Source organism: Triturus cristatus, chromosome 8 (assembly GCF_964204655.1).
Source record: "Triturus cristatus chromosome 8, aTriCri1.1, whole genome shotgun sequence".
Lineage (NCBI taxonomy): Eukaryota > Metazoa > Chordata > Amphibia > Caudata > Salamandridae > Triturus > Triturus cristatus.
This window is the reverse complement of record NC_140591.1, coordinates 337,962,924-337,985,164: the sequence shown is the minus strand read 5'-3', so window position 1 is coordinate 337,985,164 and position 22,241 is coordinate 337,962,924. Positions and strand designations below refer to the sequence as shown.

At 45.5% G+C, this 22,241-nt stretch overlaps 1 protein-coding gene across 1 annotated transcript in view; it reads right to left on the bottom strand.

The window, feature by feature from the left end:
• MTUS2 (microtubule associated scaffold protein 2) overlaps positions 1-22,241 on the bottom strand; it is a 1,510,781-nt gene that overhangs the window by 341,779 nt on the left and 1,146,761 nt on the right. Inside the window, exon 9 of the mRNA XM_085621650.1 lies at positions 16,644-16,840. Coding sequence (XP_085477776.1) covers positions 16,644-16,840 — 197 coding nt within the window. The remainder of the gene's footprint in view (positions 1-16,643; positions 16,841-22,241) is intronic.

Here is a 22,241-nt window from a genome sequence, read left to right as displayed (position 1 = left end):
GGGTCCACAAGTGGGGAAAATGGAATAAGTATAGGGGGGATATATGTGTCTCACCGACGATAGAGCTGAGGGGGGAGAGACAGAGGGCACAGGTGGGATGAGTGCAGAAACATTCACAAAGAGTGAGATGCGACCAGAATAGCGAGAGTGATACGGCGACTCCTGATTCGGAGACATACAAGGGTTTGTTGGAGGGGGAGGCTGGTGGCATGTAAATTTAAGTACCCTGGACTCATGTGTACTAGAGGTGCATTGAGGGAGTGTGGAAATGGTAGAAACTAATGTATTTACATTGTCTATGCAATTGTCTCTGCCTGTGTGTGCATGTGTACCTGTGCACAAGTTTAGTGACAGAAATCGGGCTCACATGTGTCTGCCTTGTTATGATGCCAGTATTTTTCTCACTGGCATTGGGGATAACAATGCCCTTTCTTTGAGCTTTCTAAGATGCAGAAACACCTCAACACAAGATCTGCGAGAAGGGACCGCCACTGGTGATATCACACCTATTACTTAGAGGTACTGATGCAGCACACATGTGCAGAAATGTTATCAACAGAAAGTCCACAAGCGGAGTTGGCAACAGTGGCACATACTATGCCAAAGGGATTACTATCAATCTGTCACCGCGGCAGAAAGGTCTAAATATGGTGGACTGACGTTTGCCAGTGACTGGTGGCGTAACTCAACATGATAGGGGCCCCCGCAGAATGTGAGGAGGGACCCCATCATGATATTCATTGACCTTGGGGTTGAATGGGGAGTCCCTTGAGCGTTGGGGGATCTCTGAATGTTTGGGGTTCCCCTGTACCCCAGGGGCATAGGGGCCTGCGTTAAACCGCTGCCAGTGATGCACCGAAGCAGCATTTATCATCAGTGGAAGCGAAATATCTGCCAGAACAACTCCCAATCAGCTGTCACGCATCGATCACTACAGGCTGCAAAGGCAAGCCATCTCCACAGAACGAAACCTATGTGCAACAGATGTTGGCGAATAAGTTATAGTGTGGCTTAAAGTGGAGCGTGGCAGAGGGTGAGTTGTAGATGCAGGCCGTGCTCTGGGGCAGAGTGCGAATGAGAAGTCTAACACATACGCCTGCAGCAGAAGCATACATTTTACACATCAATGTTCTTTACTAACCTGTCAGCACTGCCGTCTACTCCTTCCTTATGGAGCTCGAGCCATCATTTATGGCGAGAAGGAAGGAAGGCAGCCAGGAGCCCTGCACCGACAAAGAGGCCCATGGAGCTCACTGCTGGCGCTTCCGGGGCCGACCCCCTCCTTAATATCTGAGCCGAGGTGGCACGCGCTATCTCCCTTAACTGCTTTGAGAACCCGCCCTACCTGTGTACTCCTTGTGTGGTATGTGTGCTGTATGTGTCCTTGACTGCCTCCCACCCCAGCTGTCAATCTCCACAGACCCACCCCAGCTGTCAATCTCCACCGACGGTCCCTTCACAGGAGCTGTCAGAGTCTGGCACCGGTACAGCAGTGATGACCTGTGCCCCTGTCAAAGGGAACCCCGAAACAAAGGCAGCTTTCTACAATTGTAAAAGAACCACGGCTGCCAAGCAGGCCCCCCGACCTGGAGCAAGTAAAATAAATGCCAGCCTATTCCCACAAGAACACGCATCGCCGGAACACGAAATGAATCCACCCAAAGCATTCCTGTTCAGCCAGAATTGTGGCAAAGTTGCTCTTTTGATGATAATGGAGAGTAAATGCAAATAAAAATATGTTAAAGTAGGACTTACGCTGAAAACTACATTCTTACTACGAGTATTTGCAAAATTACACAAGCGCAATACAGAGTGTCCCTTTCGAGCTGCCCATGTGCTAATGTACATTTTGATATATGCTCATCTTACTGCTAAACACTGTAAATGTGAGCGAGTGAGCGTTACAGGGCCGGATATGCTCAAGATAAAAAATCAGAGTTTGCATACAGCTGCCTTAATTTCCAAGACCCCTGGAGGTGTCAGGTTATGCACATGTAGGGCTAGTTGTAAATTATTAATGGATGCTTAGGCCTTTTTGGTTGCTGTCTTAGTAAGGTAGCCTGGTGGGTTGAGAACTTGGTGCAGAGATGTCTGTGTTATTTGAAGACAGTACCTTTAATTCTTAGCATTAACATAAGACTCTCTTTTTTCAAAATGAAAACACCTATGGAGCATTCTTATACATATGTAACTTAAAAACTGTAAGTACCAATGGGTTGGGGCATATTAATTATTTAATCATTAATAAATGGCTGATATAATTATTCAGTATTAAGCAAGTAAAGAAAACACAGTAAACAATCAAACGTGAGTTATCAGAATGTGCTGTCTAGTGTGAAAATGTAACTACACATAAAAAAATAACGTGACACCAATAAAACAAGACTCAAACTCAAAATTTGCCACAAATAATCAGGACAAACCTGTACAATAAAAGGAGGATGCGCCCGTCGTTTACAGCACATAGGGTAGATCATTTATTTACAATTTGTTTACAGTTCATTAAACAAATAAATGATAAAAAGTGATACATTAACTGGGAAAAAGTCTAACATCCTTGTCTTTGCAGCCAGGCCAGTCCGTTCTTGCCTCCTCATACTTTCCCGCTCAGACCGCACTGCCCGCAACTACCCTTAAAAATACTGAAGCGCGAGTTTGAGTTTGTTTTCCTATTTGAAAAAACGGTGTTATCATGGGCAAACCACCTTTTTACGTATCTCGCACCTGTCAGAACTACCAAACTTGAGAGGGCTTAAACATAGGCCATTCCTAATATTATACCCCGTGCTAAGGCTTACTGTTGACTTAATACTTCATTGGATTTTTTTACATCATAGTTATCCACGCAACATCCTAGGTTACAATGCACAATGTTGATTATATAAATAGTTTTATTTTGCCTACCAGCGTTCCTTTTTCCAAACCCCACCCAGGCATGAATTGCAACGGATGACTGTTATTGTGGAAGCGCCCTAAAGCCTCTAAAAATGCACACACAGACCAATGAAGCATACAGGAATGCCGTAAAACATACCAGAATGCTTGTCTCCGGCTTGTAAATACGAGCAGGGCGATCCCAGGGTGGGATTTTGGCAACTGTTCCACCCTAGAACATACATTGATGGCTTGGTGTATTTTGGGCAGCTGCAGTAACAAGCAACGGGTATTTAATGAGGCGGCCGCTACGCGACGTCATTACCCATGACGTGCAGTCGCCATCTTAAATTGGGGAAATATACATTGAAAATTGTAAAGGTAGCGATAGCGATTTTCTCTGTCCATAGGCAGCACTATCTGGGTGTAAGTAGTTGTGGTCACGATTCTCTTCCTCCGGCAGGAGTCGGAAAGAGGCGCCTTCGGAAAACAGCCTCTAACATTTCACCTTGCTCTTTGAATGTGATGTAGCGCTTAAAAGTTTGAAAATCGTAGGGGTGCGTTATATTCACTGTTAGTCGGCACCCGCATATAATCAAATGCGTACTCAGGTATTTTGTGTGCAATGTATTAAGAATTGTATAACCTATATCGATTTCAATAGAAGTGTTAGCTATGTATAAGCATATTGTGAATGTATTAGAGAAATGCATAGAGTTAGTTTATTTGAACACAATGTGATGTTAAAAACGTGTAGTTTAGAATTCGTGTCTGTAGACTGTTTAGTTTGACCACACATGAAAGAAAGACGTAAATGTCAATACTGTGATTTAGACATGCTTGTGTAACCGAAGTAGTGGCCAGAATTCGCATATATCGTTGAGGCGAAAGGCCTGGTATTTTCTTATGTTAGCCAAGGGCAATAGGCCAAAAGGGATTTATTCCAGTAGAGGTTTTAGGCTGTAGTAAATTGCAAAGTTAAAAGATGCGAAGTATGTCTGCCTTGCATGATCTCACCCCAGGTGCAAGGACAGTTGCTCGTTAGTAGAGAAGCTCTTTGTTCATGAATTGACTTATGTAGTAAAAGCCAGACATGGGAGTGCATTGGAATGTGCCAATCGTAACTCCTAGTGCGGATGGCGTCTGGGACTCAAGGCCAAGCGATGGACGATGGAACTGGACAGCGCTCTGTGGAAAAATACTGAAAGACGACCCCGCAGAAGAGGAGGTGCAAAGGGCGTGTTCTGAGACTTGGGGTTCTGTATTAGGGAAAGCGCCCCGAGGGTGGAGGCAGATCAGAGCAGCCCAGAGCAGAGGCGAAGAGCTAGAGGGGGCAACTTAGAACAAGCTCTCTAAGTGAAGACTTCTTAGGAAGTTTCACTCTGACACCTTTTACTCGATTGAGGGTCTCAAGGGATTGCTAAGTAGGGATGTCATCTAGTACAGAGTAGGGACAGAGATGGTATGGTCCAGTGTCCCTAATATCGACATTGGCTTGGTAGTTTTCTACCTCATGCTTTTAGAGATTGTGCTTTTAGTTATTTTTAGCCGTATGCGGATTCTTCGTAGAGTAGCATTTGTGTTAGTGCCTATGTACTTGTTGTGCCTCGTATTGAGGACTTTGTATCTTATTAGCCCTGAGGAGGTGCTGAAATAAATTAAGTACCACAATTTTTCTTGTATAGCGCTACTCATCCCAAAGCAGAGTGTCAGAGCGCTTTACATCACACGTACATATTAAAGTCGTGGCTTGTGATGTCACTTCCTATGATGTCAATTCCTGTGACGCCACATGTACTGTCATGCGGCGTGATGTAATGTGCCACGATGTCACGTGCCGAGATGTCACTTGAATACTGCCTAACTAGGTTCTTTTTTTAGGACTTGTGCCCTGTGTGATGAAAAGGAGGGACACAGAGGATTGGTTGACCACTAGCAAGCAAGGATTTTTTAAGGACACAGATAAACAAATGAAAAAGCAGTGACCCACAAAGAAGTATATACTAAAGTATATAGAGGAGGTGCTTGACCTAAAAATAGAATCACTCCAAGATCGGAGCATGTCAACGATATGGCCTCTAGATGGCAGTGTTGCTCCGTCTATTACATGAACAACGCTACCACTGGGAACATCAAACGAAAAGGCATCTGGATTAGGCACAGAATAGCCAGGTTTCTTTGGGATGCCGGCTTCAGATCCTCTGTGCCTGGGCAGAGAAAGCTTAGTTAAATGTGATGAGTCTTAACCGCAGCCTGAGTTAAGAAAGGGCTAATCCTACCCTGGAAACTGATACGCTACACGAAATCCCTCACAACATCTATCCTATTAACGCTCTCATTAAATCCTGACAAAGAATAGATGTTCTCTATAGATCACTTAATTTGCAGAACACATTTTCGATTCATCAAACGAAAATTGCTTGGAAAAATAAAACACAGCGTGATGTACAGTAATTCATATTCCGGCTGACAGAGCGAGATGGGGGCGGGAGGAGGGGAAGGCTGCTTTTAAAGTGAGAGTCTCTGCCTTGGGCGTCACCTCCGGCGCCCCTTTCATCCCGACTCATCCATGGCGAGAGTCAGACGAGGACACAGAGGTACGCACCGGAAGCAGCAAGGCACCAGGAAGCACATTAGCACAGGATCACAGCCGGCACGGCCCCCGCACGGAGGATGCCTGGCCGAAGGCAGCCTACACTTGTACACCTCCCCGAGCGGCAGGCCAGAAGCTGCGAATACATTCAAGACTTTTCAATATTTAAGAATTTACCCGGCCACTGAGGACTGTGCGGAGGGAGGCTGGCGGCATGAAGCTGTCCAAATGGCGTTCTCTTGAGTAGTGGTGGGAAATCCAGGAAATTAAAGAGAACAGCAGAGGTAGAGCCGAGCCAAGGACCTGGCCTGGGAGCCATAACCCAAGCCAGGCCATCAACATATTTTGCATGCAAACAGTGAAACAAACAGTGATAAAAACTATTCAGAAATCAAAGACATTCATTTATTTAACATGTGCAGTCGTTTTATTTAGTATATAAGGTTGCATCAATGCATTCAATGGTATTTATCAGTAGTAGTTTCTAAAAATGGGTGTGGTAATATTCATGCACCCCACCCTGACGACTCTCCATTAGTGAGTCAAGAGCCACCCAAGTCAGTGGTCATGCGCGCCCTACATGTGGCCAAGGATGCTATCACAGACTGAGCAACATGAGAGTCTTTGAAACCCTGTATGAGAGGTTTTCGCGCAGCGGAAACCTGAATTGATATATTTCAAAGTGCTGTCAATTGTGGATGATGAAGGAAAAGAAGGCACCATGGAATAAAGTACTTGCCGAGGATCACATAAATTGGTGAAGCGGGGAAGCTGGGATTGAACCCAACTTTCACATTGTGCAATGTGGCCACTAGATAGGTGTCTGTTTCTCTTTACCATTTTATATCAAATGATGAATGCTTACGTTTGAGGAACTACATCGGTACTGCGAGTTGCATAACTACACGATACTATATGTTAAATTAAGTTGAAAAAGAAGTCTTTCCAGAATAAAACACAGTAAAGTTAAGAGAAGGCAGGTCAGTCTGTTTTAATGTTGATAAAACCTGCTTTCCTGGACTTAATAAAAAAGACTCAATTCAGGAAGAGCTCAACCTCTTTAGTGAAGACGTGTTAAGAAAAAAAAGGTCTGGGTTAACCCGTGGAGATCTCAAGAAAGGAAAGTGCAGAGCTCAGCTTCTTGTCCCCTTGTGCCCAATTAGCCTATGAATGGGGTAAAGGGTGATACCCTCAACATTTCCTGAGCACACCCAAGCATCAGCAGAAACTGTGCCACAGACAGCCGGAGGAAGTCAATCAATCAATCAGGGGGTTTATAAAGTGCGCTACTCACCTGTGCTGGGGACGGGGGGGGGGGGCGTGGGGGGGAGGGGTGCAGCTCCAGCTCAGTCGAAGAGCCAGGTCTTGAGGTCCTTCCCGAAGGTGTGCAGGGTCTGGGAGCGCCTGATGTTTACTGGGAGCTCGTACCAGGTCTTTTCTGCGATGTAGGAGAAGTCTCTTCCGCCAGTTCTGCTTCTGCGGATGCGGGGGGTCTCTGCCAGGGCGAGGTCAGCGGAGCGGAGGTTCCTCTTGGGTACGTGGAAGGAGACTCTCCCGTTGAGGTATTTGGGTCTGATGATGTGGAGGGATTTTTAGATGTGGGTGAGGAGCTTGAAGGTAATTCTCTTCTCGACGGGGAGCCAGTGGAGTTCTCGTAGGTGTTGTGTCATGTGTTCGTGTCGTGGTCTTCCGAGGACGAGTCTGGCAGCAGTGTTCTGGATGGTTTCGAGTTTGTGTAGAAGAGATCTGTTGATTCCGGTGTAGAGGGTGTTGCAGTAGTCCAGTCTGCTGGTTATGAGCGCGTGGGTGACAGTCCTTCTGCATTCGGGGGGGAGGGGGGTCCATTTGAAGGTCTTGCGTAGGCAGTTGAAGCTGGTGGAGGTGACGGAGTTGATCTGGTGGGTCATGGTGAGGGAGGAGTCTAGGATTATGCCGAGGTTCCGTGCGTGGTCTGTAGGGGTGGGCAGACTCCCGAGGGCGAAGGGCCACCAGGTGTTGTCCCAGGCAGATGTGAATGGTCCGAGGATGAGGACCTCAGTTTTTTCCGAGTTGAGCTTCAGGCAACTGTACTTCATCCAGGCTGCAACGTCCTTCATTCCTTCCTGGAAGCAGAGTCTGGTGTCATCAGGGTTCTTCGTGAGGCAGAGGATGAGCTGGGTGTCATCGGTGTAGGATACAATGCTGAGCCCATGTCGTCTGACGATGGCGGCTAGGGGGGCCATGTAGATGTTGAAAAGCGTGGGGCTGAGCGATGATCCTTGGGGTACTGCGCAGTTGATCTCCGTGGGTTCGGAGAGGAAGGGGGGGGGGGGGGGGGAGTCTGATTCTCTGGGTTCTGCCGGAGAGGAAGGATTGGATCCAGTTGAGGGCGTTACCTTGTATCCCTGCGTCATGGAGTTTGGCTGCGAGAGTTTGATGAGAGGCGGTGTCAAAAGCTGCGGACAGGTCCAGCAGGATGAGAGGCGTGGCGTGTCCCTGGTCGAGTAGCATGCGGATGTCGTCAGTGGTGGCGAGGAAGGCAGTCTCGGTGCTGTGGTTGCTGCGGAATCCAGACTGGGAGGAGTCGAGGATGAAGTTGTCCTCAATGAAGGTGGTCAGCTGGGCGTTTACGAGTCTCTCTGTGACTTTGGCAGCGAAGGGGAGGAGAGAGATGGGCCGGTAGTTTTTCAGGTCTGTTGGATCGGCCGTGGGTTTCTTAAGGAGGGGTTTAACCTCTGCCCGCTTCCAGTCGTCTGGGAAGGTGCCTGATCTCAAGGAGGAGTTGATGGTACGACCTAATTCAGGTGCGATGGCGGAGGCAGCTCTGTGGAAGATGTGCGGTGGGCAGGGGTCCATGGGGGCTCCTGAGTGGGTCTTCTTCATGGTCGCGGTGATGTGTTCGGCAGTGGCGGGCGTCCAGGTCATGATGGTGGGCTTGTCGATGGCGGTGGGGAGGGGGTGAGGGATCCTTGGTCTGCTCACTGAAGATGTTGTAGAGGGCCTTGATCTTCAGATGGAAGTAGGAGCTGAGCTTGTCGCAGAGTTCCTGGGAGGGGGTGATGTCTGTGGCTTCGCTGGGGGGTTTGGCTGCGTTTGTGAGGATTTTGTTCCTGATGAAGGTCCGTTTGGTGTGTCTGATTCGCTGGTGGTATTCCTTCAGGGCGCTCCTATGGGTGTTCAGGGCTTCCGTGGTTTTCTGGTTTCGCCAGGCTTTGTCGAGGCATCTGCAGGTGCGCCTGGCTTCTTGTAGTTCTGTGGTGAACCAGGCGGCTTTCAGTGGGCGTTGTTTGGCAGGGTGGCGGAAGGGAGCGAGCTTGTCGGCGCAGCAGGTGATCCAGCTGTGAAATCCTTTGGCTGCGGAGTTGGTGTCGGTCGTGGTGCAGGGGGGGTCTAGAAGGAGGGTGGTGTTGAGGTGTTCCTCTGTGATCTTGCTCCAGTTCCTTCGTGGCGGGTGCGGTGGTGGTGTTGAAGATGAAATGTACGCAGTGGTGGTCCGTCCAGAGGGGCTGGGTGGTGTGGCTGAAACGTATGTTAGTACCTCCTACGAAGATGGGGTCGAGGTTGCGTCCAGCTCTGTCAGTGGGGGTGTTGGCGTGCTGCTTCAGTCCGAGGTTGAAGTGAAATGGAAACTGCTATACCAGGCCTACAGGCGATTAGGAGCAGGGCACAAGTCCTAAAACAAGAAGTGGGGAGACTAACCTAATTAGGCAGGTTGAAAGTGACATCCTGTCACGTGACATCATGGTGCGGGACATCACGGTGCGTGACATCACAGCACATGAAATCATGATGCATGACATCACATGTGGCAACTCAGAAATTGACATCACCAGAAGTGTCATCACAAGGCAGGACTTTACAGGAAGTGGCATCACAAGAAGTGGTATCAGATTTTAGGGCCTCACATATATGTTTAGCAGGTCTAACATGTATGTTTGAGTGCATTTCAAGGATAATAGCACAGTGAGGTATGGAAGATGATATATGACTACTACACCTTGTAATTCCCCAGTTTTATGTAACACATCCAGTACATTCATTTACAAACTTATATAATTTATTGTATATGTAATATGCACATCTGATGTAAAACCCTCTGACACCCTGCATTGGGATGAGTAGGGCTATACAAGAAAACATTGTGGTACTTACATTATTTCAATGCCTCCTCAGGGAAAGTAAGCTCTATATAAATGCAATTAGTTTTGTGTAAATGCTGGGAAAGACCAACACATCTGATATTCGTATAGTGCATGCATATCTCCTAAACAGGGACTGAACAAAGTGAAAAGCTGCCTTTCTTAAGTATGTGTGAAGTGATAATAATGCGTGAGCCTTTGTTTCCCCTCTGCTGCATTTGAATCAGGTGTGAGGCTCCTGTTTGCTCCCAGCCAAGAGACTCGAACAAAAGGAGGCTGATGACCCCTCAAATTCGGCCTTTGTTATGGGCCCAGCAGGAGTCAGAAATAGGAGAGCCCCATCCCTGCCTGCACGTTGGTGCTTGTTGTTGCTTGTTGCGGATGGAAAGTAGACAACGTGCAGGCGCTGCTGAAAGTGTCCCGGTGTTTGGAAATTACAAGGGGACAAGTTCAGCACATTGTTCAGTGGGGCCCAACTTCTTGGCAGGGTGGACAGCGTTCACCCTGTGAAAATAGTGGGTGGACGCTGTCCACCCGCGTGTACCCCCGACTTGTGCCCTGATTAGGAGTCAGCAATCTGACACAGACAAAAAACTCTCTGCATCCAATTCCTTATGTTCAGGATATAACAATCCAACCAAAAAACACTTTGGTGTCTGAAGGTATGGAACACCCTGCTGAGAGGGATGCAAATCCCATGCTGTATTACAAGACATATGTCAGCGGCTGAGAGCGCTCATGCCACAGACTGCATGTCTGACTTTCCAACTCTGGCTGCATCCAGACTCCCCATTTTCAACCTTTAGTGTTTTACAGAAATGGAAGGGATGCCTGTGTGGCTTCTCTGCAGATGTTCAGCAGAGGTCCTCCCTGTGCTGTGGTCCCAGGTGCTGCGGGGTCACAGCGCAGAATGCCGCTGGACCTTCCTCAGAGATATAAAGTCTCACCCATCTGATTACTGTTGCAACAGAGAATTCGAACCAATATAGGTGAGCTAAAAATTAAAAAAATGGCAGTAAGGGAAACATATGTCAACATAACCTGCTGAACACGAGGCCACTTCATTTTCACCAAAGCCTATGGCTCCAACCCTGTGGTGACCCCATTTTGGCCTGTGTGGCATTTAGAAAGAATATATGGAAAAAGGCACACAGGAACTGGGTATTCTGAAAGGATATTTGGTGAAAATAAAGGAATGGGCTTCTTAAGAACAGCGCCTGGTAGAAGTCTTGGAGAAAGTTTCGAGCACACCCAGGGCACTGGACTATCACTAAGTCCCCGATGGGCCGAACCTCCTTTTGAGTGACGCTCACCACTCTGACCAATCGAGGTGCAGCATGATCCCAAACCCCCAGCCCTCCCCAAGGTGGCAGCAGGGCCGGGCTCGAAGCAAAAGTAGCCTGGGTAAGTGCTCCCCCACTGCAAGGGCATGGGGGGGGGGCTCTCAGTAAGAACTGTTTGAACAAATGGTGACAATTGGAAAAGTTTACAACACATTTTCATCATGTAGTGCTTTTCACCTCATCCCCTTCCCCCTCACTTCTTCTGCAACCTCTTCTTTAGTATCAATGTCTCATCCTTTTCCTACATCCGAATTTTTCATGTCCTCAAGTAAAAAAATAAACATAACATTTAAATGGTTAGAAAAACAACACACGTTATATTCTTGGGAGTACAGGAAATTAGATCCTTTGACATATTAAGGAAAGTAAATTAAAATTGGGCCAGTTTTCTACGTGAGTCCTAAATATTGAGGAAAGTGATATTTTGGCATCATTTATATTACTGAGAGATTGAAAACTATAAATCCTCTTTGCAATGGCGTGCTTGGAACAGAAAGATGAAATACACATCTGGCACAACTGGGAACAAGAGGGAAAGCTGCTCCTATCCTGCCAAGTCCGAACAATAGTTAACTAACTGTGGTGCCGTTAACAACCAGGTTTATTATTGAGAAATATTGATCTATAGAAGTATAGGAATATTGATACCACGGGATCCCACCCAAAAATGAGAAAGGCTGGAGATCGAGTTAATTCCGGAAATTATCTCTTCACAAATGTCCCATAGCACTCGAAAGTCAAAGAATACGAGAATAACCTGCCTCGAAGATGAAGCATTAAATGCCTGTCGAAAGAGCCAATGGGAGGTATAATACATTTGAACAACTATGTGTAGACTCTGAGAATTAACAGGTTTAAAAAACATACCGTGAGTCAGAATGTGCCTCGCTGAATGTTACGCTACTAAACATCTATTCTTAATTCCTTGAACCAGGATACGCCTAATTTGTCCAAACCCAAAGTCTCACAAACCTATCTAATAATAAGTAATGCAGTACGATTCAGCAACAGTTAACTACTGTATTTCTTTCCATAAAACAAATTCATCTGGATAATACACGCAACAAAAGCCCTTCAACGGTAGATATTTAAACCATTGTTTGGCGTCAATTTCATAATGAAATATTATTTCTGCAAAAAACAGAGAAACCAGTTTCCTTGAGTCAAGTGGACAACCCAAATTTATAATTTGATTTACATTAAACTGATACAAATATATATTTGCAATAAATCACTCACTGCTTTTTGGTGTGTTCAATTTTGCCCTATAAATTTCACTTTTATTCTTCATGTCTGCAACACCTGTACTACCTCCTCATAGAAAAAAGCAAGACTAAGACACCAAGAATGTAAGCAGTTTGTGGGAAGGGCTATGGTGTGACCTTGTATTACAAGTAGGGCTCCCGGTTTTATGGTATTTATATTTCTGTCATTTCCGTCTGTATTTATCCATATTTATTTTTTGCTAATTTTACCTGTATTCATCCATATCTATTTTGGGTTTTGTGAAAAAATTAAGCTGAAATGTGTATATTTAATTATTTATGCATTTATTTAACCAGTTAATATGCACTCGTGCCTGAACGCCTGATAGGTTTCAATGATAAATACACACTCAGACAGTAAAATATGCACATGTAAGAAAAGATGTAAAATTTAGTATCAAGGTTGTGCAAATCTACTGCTTTTTAAAGCTCTTTACTAAAATCCTTATTTTTTTCAATCACCTTGCCTGTCAAACTGTACAGCTATTGGCCTGCCAGTCATGATTGACAGCATTTAAAATCACTCAAAAACAACCCAATTTCCGTTTTTATCCACATTTAAAAATAAATACAGACAGGAAAATAAAAGGTTTTCTGTCTGTATTTATCTGTAAAAATCAGTAAAAACGGAAAACAGGGAGCCTTAATTACAAGTAATAAAATGCCCTCTGCCATATGGTAAAAGCATATTGCTTATCACCTCACAGTTCCTTGACCTCATAAAGATCTTCTTCATTTGGCTTTGTTTCTCTGTATCACGGGGTTAGAGAACTTCTCTGTGATTTCCAATATCCTTATAATGGACTACATGGGGGAACTTTATCCCATATATCATAAGAAACATTGAGCGGCCTCAGTACTTCTGAAATGTAGTACCTGACTATACCCCAAAATACATAGTTTAATGTTTGACTTGTTTAAGGAAACAAGAATAGAACAATGTACCTAGTGAGCCTAAACGCTGCATCTTCAGATGGGGTAAACAGTTTACTATAGTATGGTGTTCCTACATTATCAGTACCCATAACGTGAAGGATTTGAATTCCTAGTGCAGCTCAGTAGTTAGTGTCATCTAAAATGAGATAGAATCAACTCGCCTTCAGCAATTGATACACAGCTTCTTGTACGCCTGGACTGGCTATCCAGAAGAGCAAATAAAAGATGTAATGACACTTTTGAGGTTTTTTTGTAGAAGAAGGTAGAGGAATTGCACAGGTCATACCTTGTAAATGCTACATGAATCCCAGAAGAATAGACACCGTAACTAATTTAACTTGCCCAGTAAAGAGAGAGGTAGTTCTGCCATTTCCTTAACAGTTGTCTATCTTTGACCAAGAGGGCCATTGTGGGCCTGAATACTGATTATTCTTGTAGGCCTCAGTAGTTGAAGTGCAATGGTTGTGCCATGCCTTTCTGCTGAGCTCCATCCGCATATGGGTCCTAAGTGTACACATTTTTTGAAGATAATATTGTCTCGAGATGAGTCCAAAGAGCATACGCCATCCTTCCAAAGAGAGCTCTGCCATTAGTAATCTAACCTGGCTTCCCCAACGAGTAGCTCGTGAGCTACTGGTAGATCTCCAGCTACCTGTAAGTAGGTCTCCTGTGTGAAGCCCAGCCTATTAAATCAGAAGCTTTTACTTGTTTGAATTAATATATGTATAACAAACTGAAAAGTGTGTATTCAAGATTAAAGTGTGTGTTTTTCAGAACTCATAAGCCGATGTTTGGAAAAAAAAGTGGTTGAATTTCCAAAATATATTCAAAGCTGACATTTGAGTTATAAAACAAGTAGTGTATGGGGAGACGTATTACTAATATTATTACCTAGGTGCCAGGGGATTTGCAGCTCTGACTGTTATGCGTTACCCATGTAGAGGCATTCCACACTGAGAAAGCATTTTTACATTATCGCTGGCAACAGTGCCTGATGCACTGAGGTGAGCTGTGCCGGCAATCTTGAATATATACTAATGTAATCTTGCCTGAACTGATCACTATTACAACACTAATATTAGTAGCTCTGGATGATTTTCATTGAACATAAGTAGCTCTCACTACAGAAAAGGTTGAAGATCCCCTTAACTAGACGAGCTGTGCGCGTCAGCCTAGCAGGGCATGTTCAGTTTGTATTTTTTTTTATTATAAATTGCCCTGTACAGCTCAAAGTTAGACCCTCATAAGGACACAGACAAGGAAGAGAGGCAGGTAGGGAGAGGGATGGAGGCTAGAAAGAGTGAAGAAAGTCACTGAGGCATCCGAGGCCTAGTACAAAATAGCCTCCAAGACAATGATGCACTAGGGATTGTCTGATGCTCACTATGGCCAATGAAGACAAGGTTACAGAAGGGCCTAGATTATGGATCACTGGGCTCGAAGCATTTACTGATAGACCTTTACAAAGTCCCTACATATTCTGGAGTCGATGAAACATAATAACAGGTTTAACCTGTTTCCCAAACATGAGACTTGGACAGCCCGCCAATGAGGAGTGTTTACCTGCTCAGCTGTTGCACTGAGACCATGAGAGTCTGGTACTGGCGCAGACAGAGGCTGGGATGATTCGGGGGGCCAGAAGGGGGGGACTGGCAGCAGACACTTTGATGGCATTGCCATAAAGTGGTGTAGCAGGAATCATCACCGTCTCATTCAATACGTCATGATCAGTATCACTTTTGCTTACTATGACCCTAGGGGTTAGTGGAATGCAATGGTACCAAATGAACACAGGTATTCCCCCCAGAGCATCAATAAACGAGTTGTAAAACACCCTTCTACGTCAGAAGGACAACACCAATGAGCCTAATATGAAAACAATCCTCAAACCTATTGAGCAAAGAAATTATAATACTCGGGCAGTTTGCCCATCTGGGTTGTTCCCTCCGCTACACCTTCAACATCTGAAAAAGCAAGGAAAGGATATGGAAAGTATGAAGCTGCCCGGGATCTGAATCATTTTGCCACCCAGTGAGTCTCTTATTTTAAACACATAGGCCTCGGGTGGGATGTCTGATGTTGCCTGCAGGTTGAGGACTTCACCTGGGAACATGAGAAACATCGCTACCAAATATTAAATCACCCAGTGCAGCTGTCGAGTGTGCTTGCCTCCCTGCCGGCAGCGACACTGACAAAGCTACCTTGGGGTAAAGGCAGATAGCACAGCGATTAGGGATTCCACTTCTTTGGACGGAGCTCCAAAGAGGAAACTATTAGTTCCAGAGACATTGTCAGCACTGCAGACGACTCACCTCACAACACAATAGCAAGGATGTGAACTTCAGAGACGTTACCTCAAGGGGAGCTGGTCCTGTCCGACATTTAGGAGGGTCTGCCTTACCAATACAGCTCTACAGCTGACCAAGAAGACCCCACTGGACGAACTATTAAGGCTCTTCCAACAGGAGAGCATTAACAGGCTGTGTCCTCAATGGCATCTCTTCTGAAATTGTAGTTATTTTGGGGGATTTACTGAACATGTCCTTTGTGGTTGTCTTATATTTATTCAAATGTAGTTGTAACGTGGACCACCTAGATACAGAGTTTAAGTCGACTTGATGCACATTAACTCTTGATAGCTGGAGTCTACCACGAGGTCTTTGCCAGAGATGGAGTTTGATGCTTCAAGCTGAAGGAGAAACTCTTAGCATATATCACTATGAAACACAAACTAACAGGTTTTCAGACCATCTCCAAAAGAGCGCAGCCGGGTTGACTGTCGTATGATATTCCTGGTGGCACCTGCTTGGCTTCACTTCAGCATCTGTGATGGCTGACAACGATTACAGATCAGAGCCCCCAGATCTCCCAGGTGGATCCCCAACTTGTGTCAGCAGCTAAGATAAGACTAAAGAAATTATAAAGCTCCAAAGTAACAATAAGGGAATAAATTGTGATATCTTTTGGTCCAACCGGATTTGGTTTTGGACGTCCAGGACCAAGGCATAGACAGTAAAGGCCTCTCAGTCAGCACTGCACACCCGGATGCCAGTTAGTGGTCATACTGTTACAGTCCTGTATACATGCCTTCTTATGAAGTGGTTTTCTTTTTCCCCTTGTCAACCTACATACCCTGAAAAAAGACCAGCTAGTGGTCAATCAGAATACAGCTTGCATTGCATGATGTCTTGGGGTTTTGCTTTTATACACAACATGGTCTCGGTGTCTCTCTCTGGGATAAAAGAAGAAAATCTGAAAACTAAAGTTACATTTTCACTTTTATGTTGTTTCACCAAAGTAGGTCAATTATTGTAATAATACAGTAAAAATAACAAGAATTGCTAATCTGATACACAATGGAAATCAGAGAGAAATACTACAGAGGAAGAATAATCTATTTTTTCTCTAGTTCCCCTCTGTACGGTCTGCACATGGTATATGCATTCCAAGAAACACTGTACCCCACAGTGCTCCATAAACCACCTCTACCAATAGTACAGATATGCATCCTTACTTTCTTGAAGAAATGCTGCGTGGCCACAGCGAACACCTCGAAGCCTCGGCTGGCTCTCTTCAGCTCCTCTTGGACACACAGGAGCTGCCTCGACTGCTCTTGACATTTCTCCTTCAGCCTTTGCACGAGCTGCCGGTCTGCCTCCGGCCTGGGGTTGAAGCCATTCCGTGGAACGCCAGGCCTTGGTTTCGAGTGCACTGCAAGGTGAAGTACAGCATAGCATAAGTCACTGCTCTAAAGGGATTTCTGTCCCATTGAGTTTTGGGGGGGGGACTGAACCCTAGGTTGTAGAGCATGTTTTCTGTCTGTTTGAAGTCATAGTGACTAATATTTTTGTAATTCTTAGGTGGCCTTCAATTAAACGTTGTGTGTGTTGGGAGTGGCTACGGAGGATCATGAATAACTGGAGTGATGTTGACACAGTTGGGATATTGTTTCTGAAAACCATGGTGTGGGATTGGAGGCTAGGAGACCAACCAGTACTTCATTTGTAAAAGTGCCAGGGCCCAAAGTTTTGCCCAGAAGCCTGCAGCCAGTATTACTGTATGCTGATGTGCCGAATGCCAAGCATACACAGCACTAATCCCACCTCATGCATCTTGAATCCACCACCAGACTTTCCATGCCCATTCATCTCACTCTTGCAGGTTCCTGCTTTCTCCCTTTGTCAGTGTTTCTCCCAACCTCCTTTCTCCTTGTGTGTTTTTTACTCCCTTGATCTGTGACAAAGTCTGCAAAAGAAAACTAAGTGATGGCCACTAAAAATTAGTGGTGGTGTGCCCCACCTGCAACCATTGGCTCAAATTAGCCACTGTGGGTCCCGCCTCCACTCACTGGATACAAACATGCATATGTCGCATATGTGCCACTATCCAATCCATTGTAACCAATCCCCTCAGAGAACCGACTCTCAACAACAGATCCGTAAATAGAGATAACCTCACAAATATCAACATAGAGCAGATTACCCTAAACCACTCTATTAACAAGTTGAAGTGTGGGCTCATTAATTGCAGATCTGCTAGCAAACAAGCTCCTGACATATTCAACCTCATTCTAGAGAATGATTTAGACATTATGGTCCTCACAGAAACATGGCTAAATAGTTCCTTCTCGCCCATCCTTGACTTACTGGTTCCTCCTACCCACGACCTAATCCGCCCAGACAGAATCGGGAAACTCAGGGGGGGGGGGTTGTAGCCTGCATTTACCGTAACTCAATCTCAGTCAAGCAAGCAGACTTCCATCGGTCTATCCTCCTGCGATTATCTCTGTATTAATATCTTTGATGCTAAGCGCATCGCCAGCAAGCTTCACATATTCTACCACCCCCCAGGCGATAACTTGACTTGTATCGACGAGATAATGGAGGTCATGGCATCCAACGTCAACTCACAAGTACCTCAAATTTTCTTGGGTGACTTTAACCTCCACTGGAACAATGCAAACGATCATATTGTAGACTGTCTTAAAGAGTTTCTGTCAGAACAGGAAAATCTCAATTCTGTGACAGCCCAACTCACAACAAGGGAGAGACACTGGACCTCATCAGTGCAAAAACAAACATCGTCCTTCTAGAATACATCACCCCATGCGATTGGTCTGATCATTATTGCATCCTCTTCTCCATCAATATCGGAGTTACTCAAAAAAAGGGCCAACCCTCAAAAACAAGACAATGGAAAAGGAACTTACAAAGCATCGACCCCATCACCTTGGTAAACCGATGCAACTCCGCCCTGACCCACATGGCGGACATGACTGATGTAAATGACCCCACAACCTTCTACAATTTCACTTTACTCAAAATCCTGAACTCTACAGCGCCCCTCCAAGAAAAAAACGTCTCCTCCAAAATTTCCAAACCTTGGTTCAAGGAGACCCTGTACTCAGAGTGACGCCCCCTAAGAGTTGCAGAGCTTCTATGGAAATCTGCTCCAACCACTGATAACCTTGATCACCTTAGAAGGTTAAGGAACTTATACAATAGGAAGATTCTGAAGGCAAAGGCAGACTTCTTCAGAACCCAGCTGAACCAAGCAATCAACCGGCCCAAAAAACTCTTTGAAATCGTCAATCAACAAACATGCAATACGACTAACTCTAGGGAACTAAATGACCTGGCCACACCTACCTGTGATGTGCTTGCCAATGTTTTCCGCGAAAAGACTAAGACCACTGAGCTAGACATCCAATCCAAGAAGGCGCTCCCACAATCTATGGCCCAAGATACTAAATGTGGCACTCTACTCAAAGTCCATTTTATTACTCCTAGGGAAGTCACAAAAAACAATGCATCATGGCACACCTTCTTGCCAATCTCTCAACAAATAATCGATAACACTCTTCAAGCAATCAACCCCTCCAATCATTTCTCTGACCCCCTGTCTCCTGCCCTGTTCAAAATTTTGAAAACTACTATCCTACCGCTATGGGCAAAAATGGTAAATGCCTCCCTGAGACAAGGCATCATTCCAGACTGTCTTAAAATAGGGCAGGTAACACCTATACTAAAGAAAGTTGACGCCACCCCATCTGATCTCAACAACTACCACCCTGTATCCAACATCCCCACTTTGGCGAAACTGTTGGAGAAATGTGTACAAAGTCAATTATGCAACCATATTGAGAATTACAACCTCTTAGACAGTCACCAATCTGGCTTCCGCCATGGTCACCACAGCACAGAATCCGCACTCACATACATTATGGACGACATACTAAAAATGCTTGACTGCAACGAGTCATGCCTAATGATACTTCTTGACCAGTCCGCCTTTGATACGGTCAAGCATGACAAACTTTTGTCCCTATTGGAAAGAAGGATGGGCCTCTCGGGCACCGTGTTGCAATGGTTCTCCTCCTTAAATAACAGAACACAAAGAATCAAGATGAAGAATTCACTCTCGCAACCCTCTGTGGTCACCCTGGGTGTCCCTCAGAGATCAGCCCTATCACCCATTCTTTTCAACCTACTAATGGAGCATTTGGCGAACGCACTGAAATCAGCGAACATTCTATATCACCTGTACGCGGACGACACCCAGCTGTATCTGAAAATCTCCACTCCAGAAGATTTCATTTCCCTCAACACTATTCTACTGAACACGCAAAGCTGGCTCACTAACAACCACCTCATGCTGAATACCAAAAAAACGGAATTCATTCTCATCTCGCCACCGAGTCACACACCTAAGTTAGACCTATGGTTAAAACACCTAACCTCCTTTGACTGTGTTCCCCTCATCATTGACGCAAAATCCCTAGGAATCACCATAGACAAACATCTGAACATGCAGTCGCACATCTCTAATGCCGCCAAGGGAGCTAACCACAAGTTGAGTATACTAAGGAAACTCAAACCCTTCCTCCCTCAGGCCAATCTAAAAATGGCAGTGCAAGCCCTAGTCCCAAGATTAGACTATGGAAGCACCACTCTTTGTGGTCTCCCCAAATACAAGCTGGCTCCGCTGAGGGTATCACTTAATGCTGCGGCTAGACTGGTATCAGGAACCAAAAGAAATAGTCACATCTCTCCGACCCTGAAAGCCCTGAACTGGCTGCCTTACGAGGCAAGAATACACCTAAAAGTGTCCTGCATGACCCACAAATCAATACATAACAATACACCCAGTTACTTAGCTCTAAAGCTAGAAAGGTCGGGAGGTTGCAGACAACTTCGAAGTGCGAGTACTTTCCTTCTGAAACCTCAATCCTTTCATAAGAAGAGAACTGGCTGCAGAGCTTTCTCAGGGATTGCACCAAAGATTTGGAACTCCTCACCTCCAGGGGTGCGTGGAATATCTTCCTTTCCAGGCTGACCCCGAGTCACCTATAAGATCCGCATACCATTGCCATCTCTGGTGGAGTGTACGAGCCTATTATATGTAAGATTAATACCACAGCCACTCAATGCTCAATAACTGTATGTAGTGTAAAGCTTAGTTGGCCTTGGGTCCCATTTATTATCTATATACTTTATACCCATTGTGAATCGAAGGAGTATATTATATGTTTGTTTGTTAGCACAATCACCTAATGCCAGGCGCGGTGCGTCCATTGAGGCGTTGGGGCGTTGCCCCCCCGCCCCCGCACCCGCCCGCGCCCGCAGCTCCCTCTGTGTCTCTGAACTTAGTTTACTTAAGTTCAGAGACGCCGAGGGTGGGGAGAACTGACAATGCATGTCAGTCAGCATGACGTCGGACCGTGGGCGGTCCGGCGTCATGTTGACTGACATGCATTGTCAGACCAGGCAGCACTGCAGCACAAGTGCGCATGAGTGGGCATGGTGAGCTAATTTTTAGCCCGTGCCCAGTCATACACACTTGTGTTTTCACGGACTTGCGCATGCCCATTAGGAGCCCCTCGGTCTCCTAATGGGCAGGCGGCGGGCGAAGAGTAGGCTGTGCCCTCAGCCAATCCTGGCGCTGCAGCAGCGCCAGGATTGGCTGAGGGGTTGCCACTGCAGTGCTGACGTGCTGTTCCAGTTTGAAAAGGGCAGAGGCGCCAACGCGGACCAGGAGCAGAGGCGGCCAGGTAAGTTTTCCTCTTAATTTTAAATGTATTCTCCCATGCGACCCCCCCTCCACCCCCTGCGCGTGACCCCCGCTCGCGACCCCCTCCCTCGGGACTGCTCATGTAGTAAAAACCGGTCCTTTCGTTTATTTGCTTCCTTTGCAATCATTTTACGCCCCGCCACTTTCAAATGTCACCAGCCGCCCCTGCCTAATGCTCAATAACTGTATATTGTGCAATGTCCTGCAGATTCCCGGTCCCCTATGTTTGTTATCCATATATTATATATCTCCTTTGTACGAAATTACACATTCAAATGCTTGAATACCACCTCATCCATTTATGTTTTTATACTATATACTGTAAAGCGCTCTGAGACCCTCGTGGGTAACGTTCGCGCTATTTAAAACTTAATAAATAAATAAATACGTAAATATGAGGCATAGAGTCTAGCAGACGATTACGTTGGTACAATCATAATCCAACCTACAGGCTGCTGTTCAGGCCATGGGTGGCACTCTTACCGGGCTATTTGAATCAAAAAAGGCTGCGGCTGCTGTCGTGGATAGGTTAAATGCCAGTGGTATGGTGGCAGAGTGACGCACTGCGTTGTGATGCAGTGGCATATAGGTGAGCCAGTTGCTGGCGGCACTCATGCGCCCTACTGGTACAGTGGGTTAAGCCTTCTGTCCAGCACATACGCTACCTGCACACAATCACCTCGTGATAGAGGTACGCACCGGTGATAAATATACATTTTCTGCTATACTTCATATTAGGTGTGAGCAGGTATTCTGATGCAAACTTCAAAACTATAGGGGGCACCTAAAAGTTTTAAATCCCGAAATTTATTTAAAAAGTTGCCATCTTCCAAAATTGTTTGAAAGGACCATTCTTCATAACTAATAAACCACAACTGAGAGTGGAGGAAAACTTTTGAAAGGTACTTCAACAGAGTTCATATCTGATTAAACTACTTTGGATTGTATCCAGAATACAGAAACCCATCAGAATCAAGCAGCATATCTTACATTTTCTTCTACATGAATTATTAAACCAAAGTGCTCTTGCATTGCTTTTAAA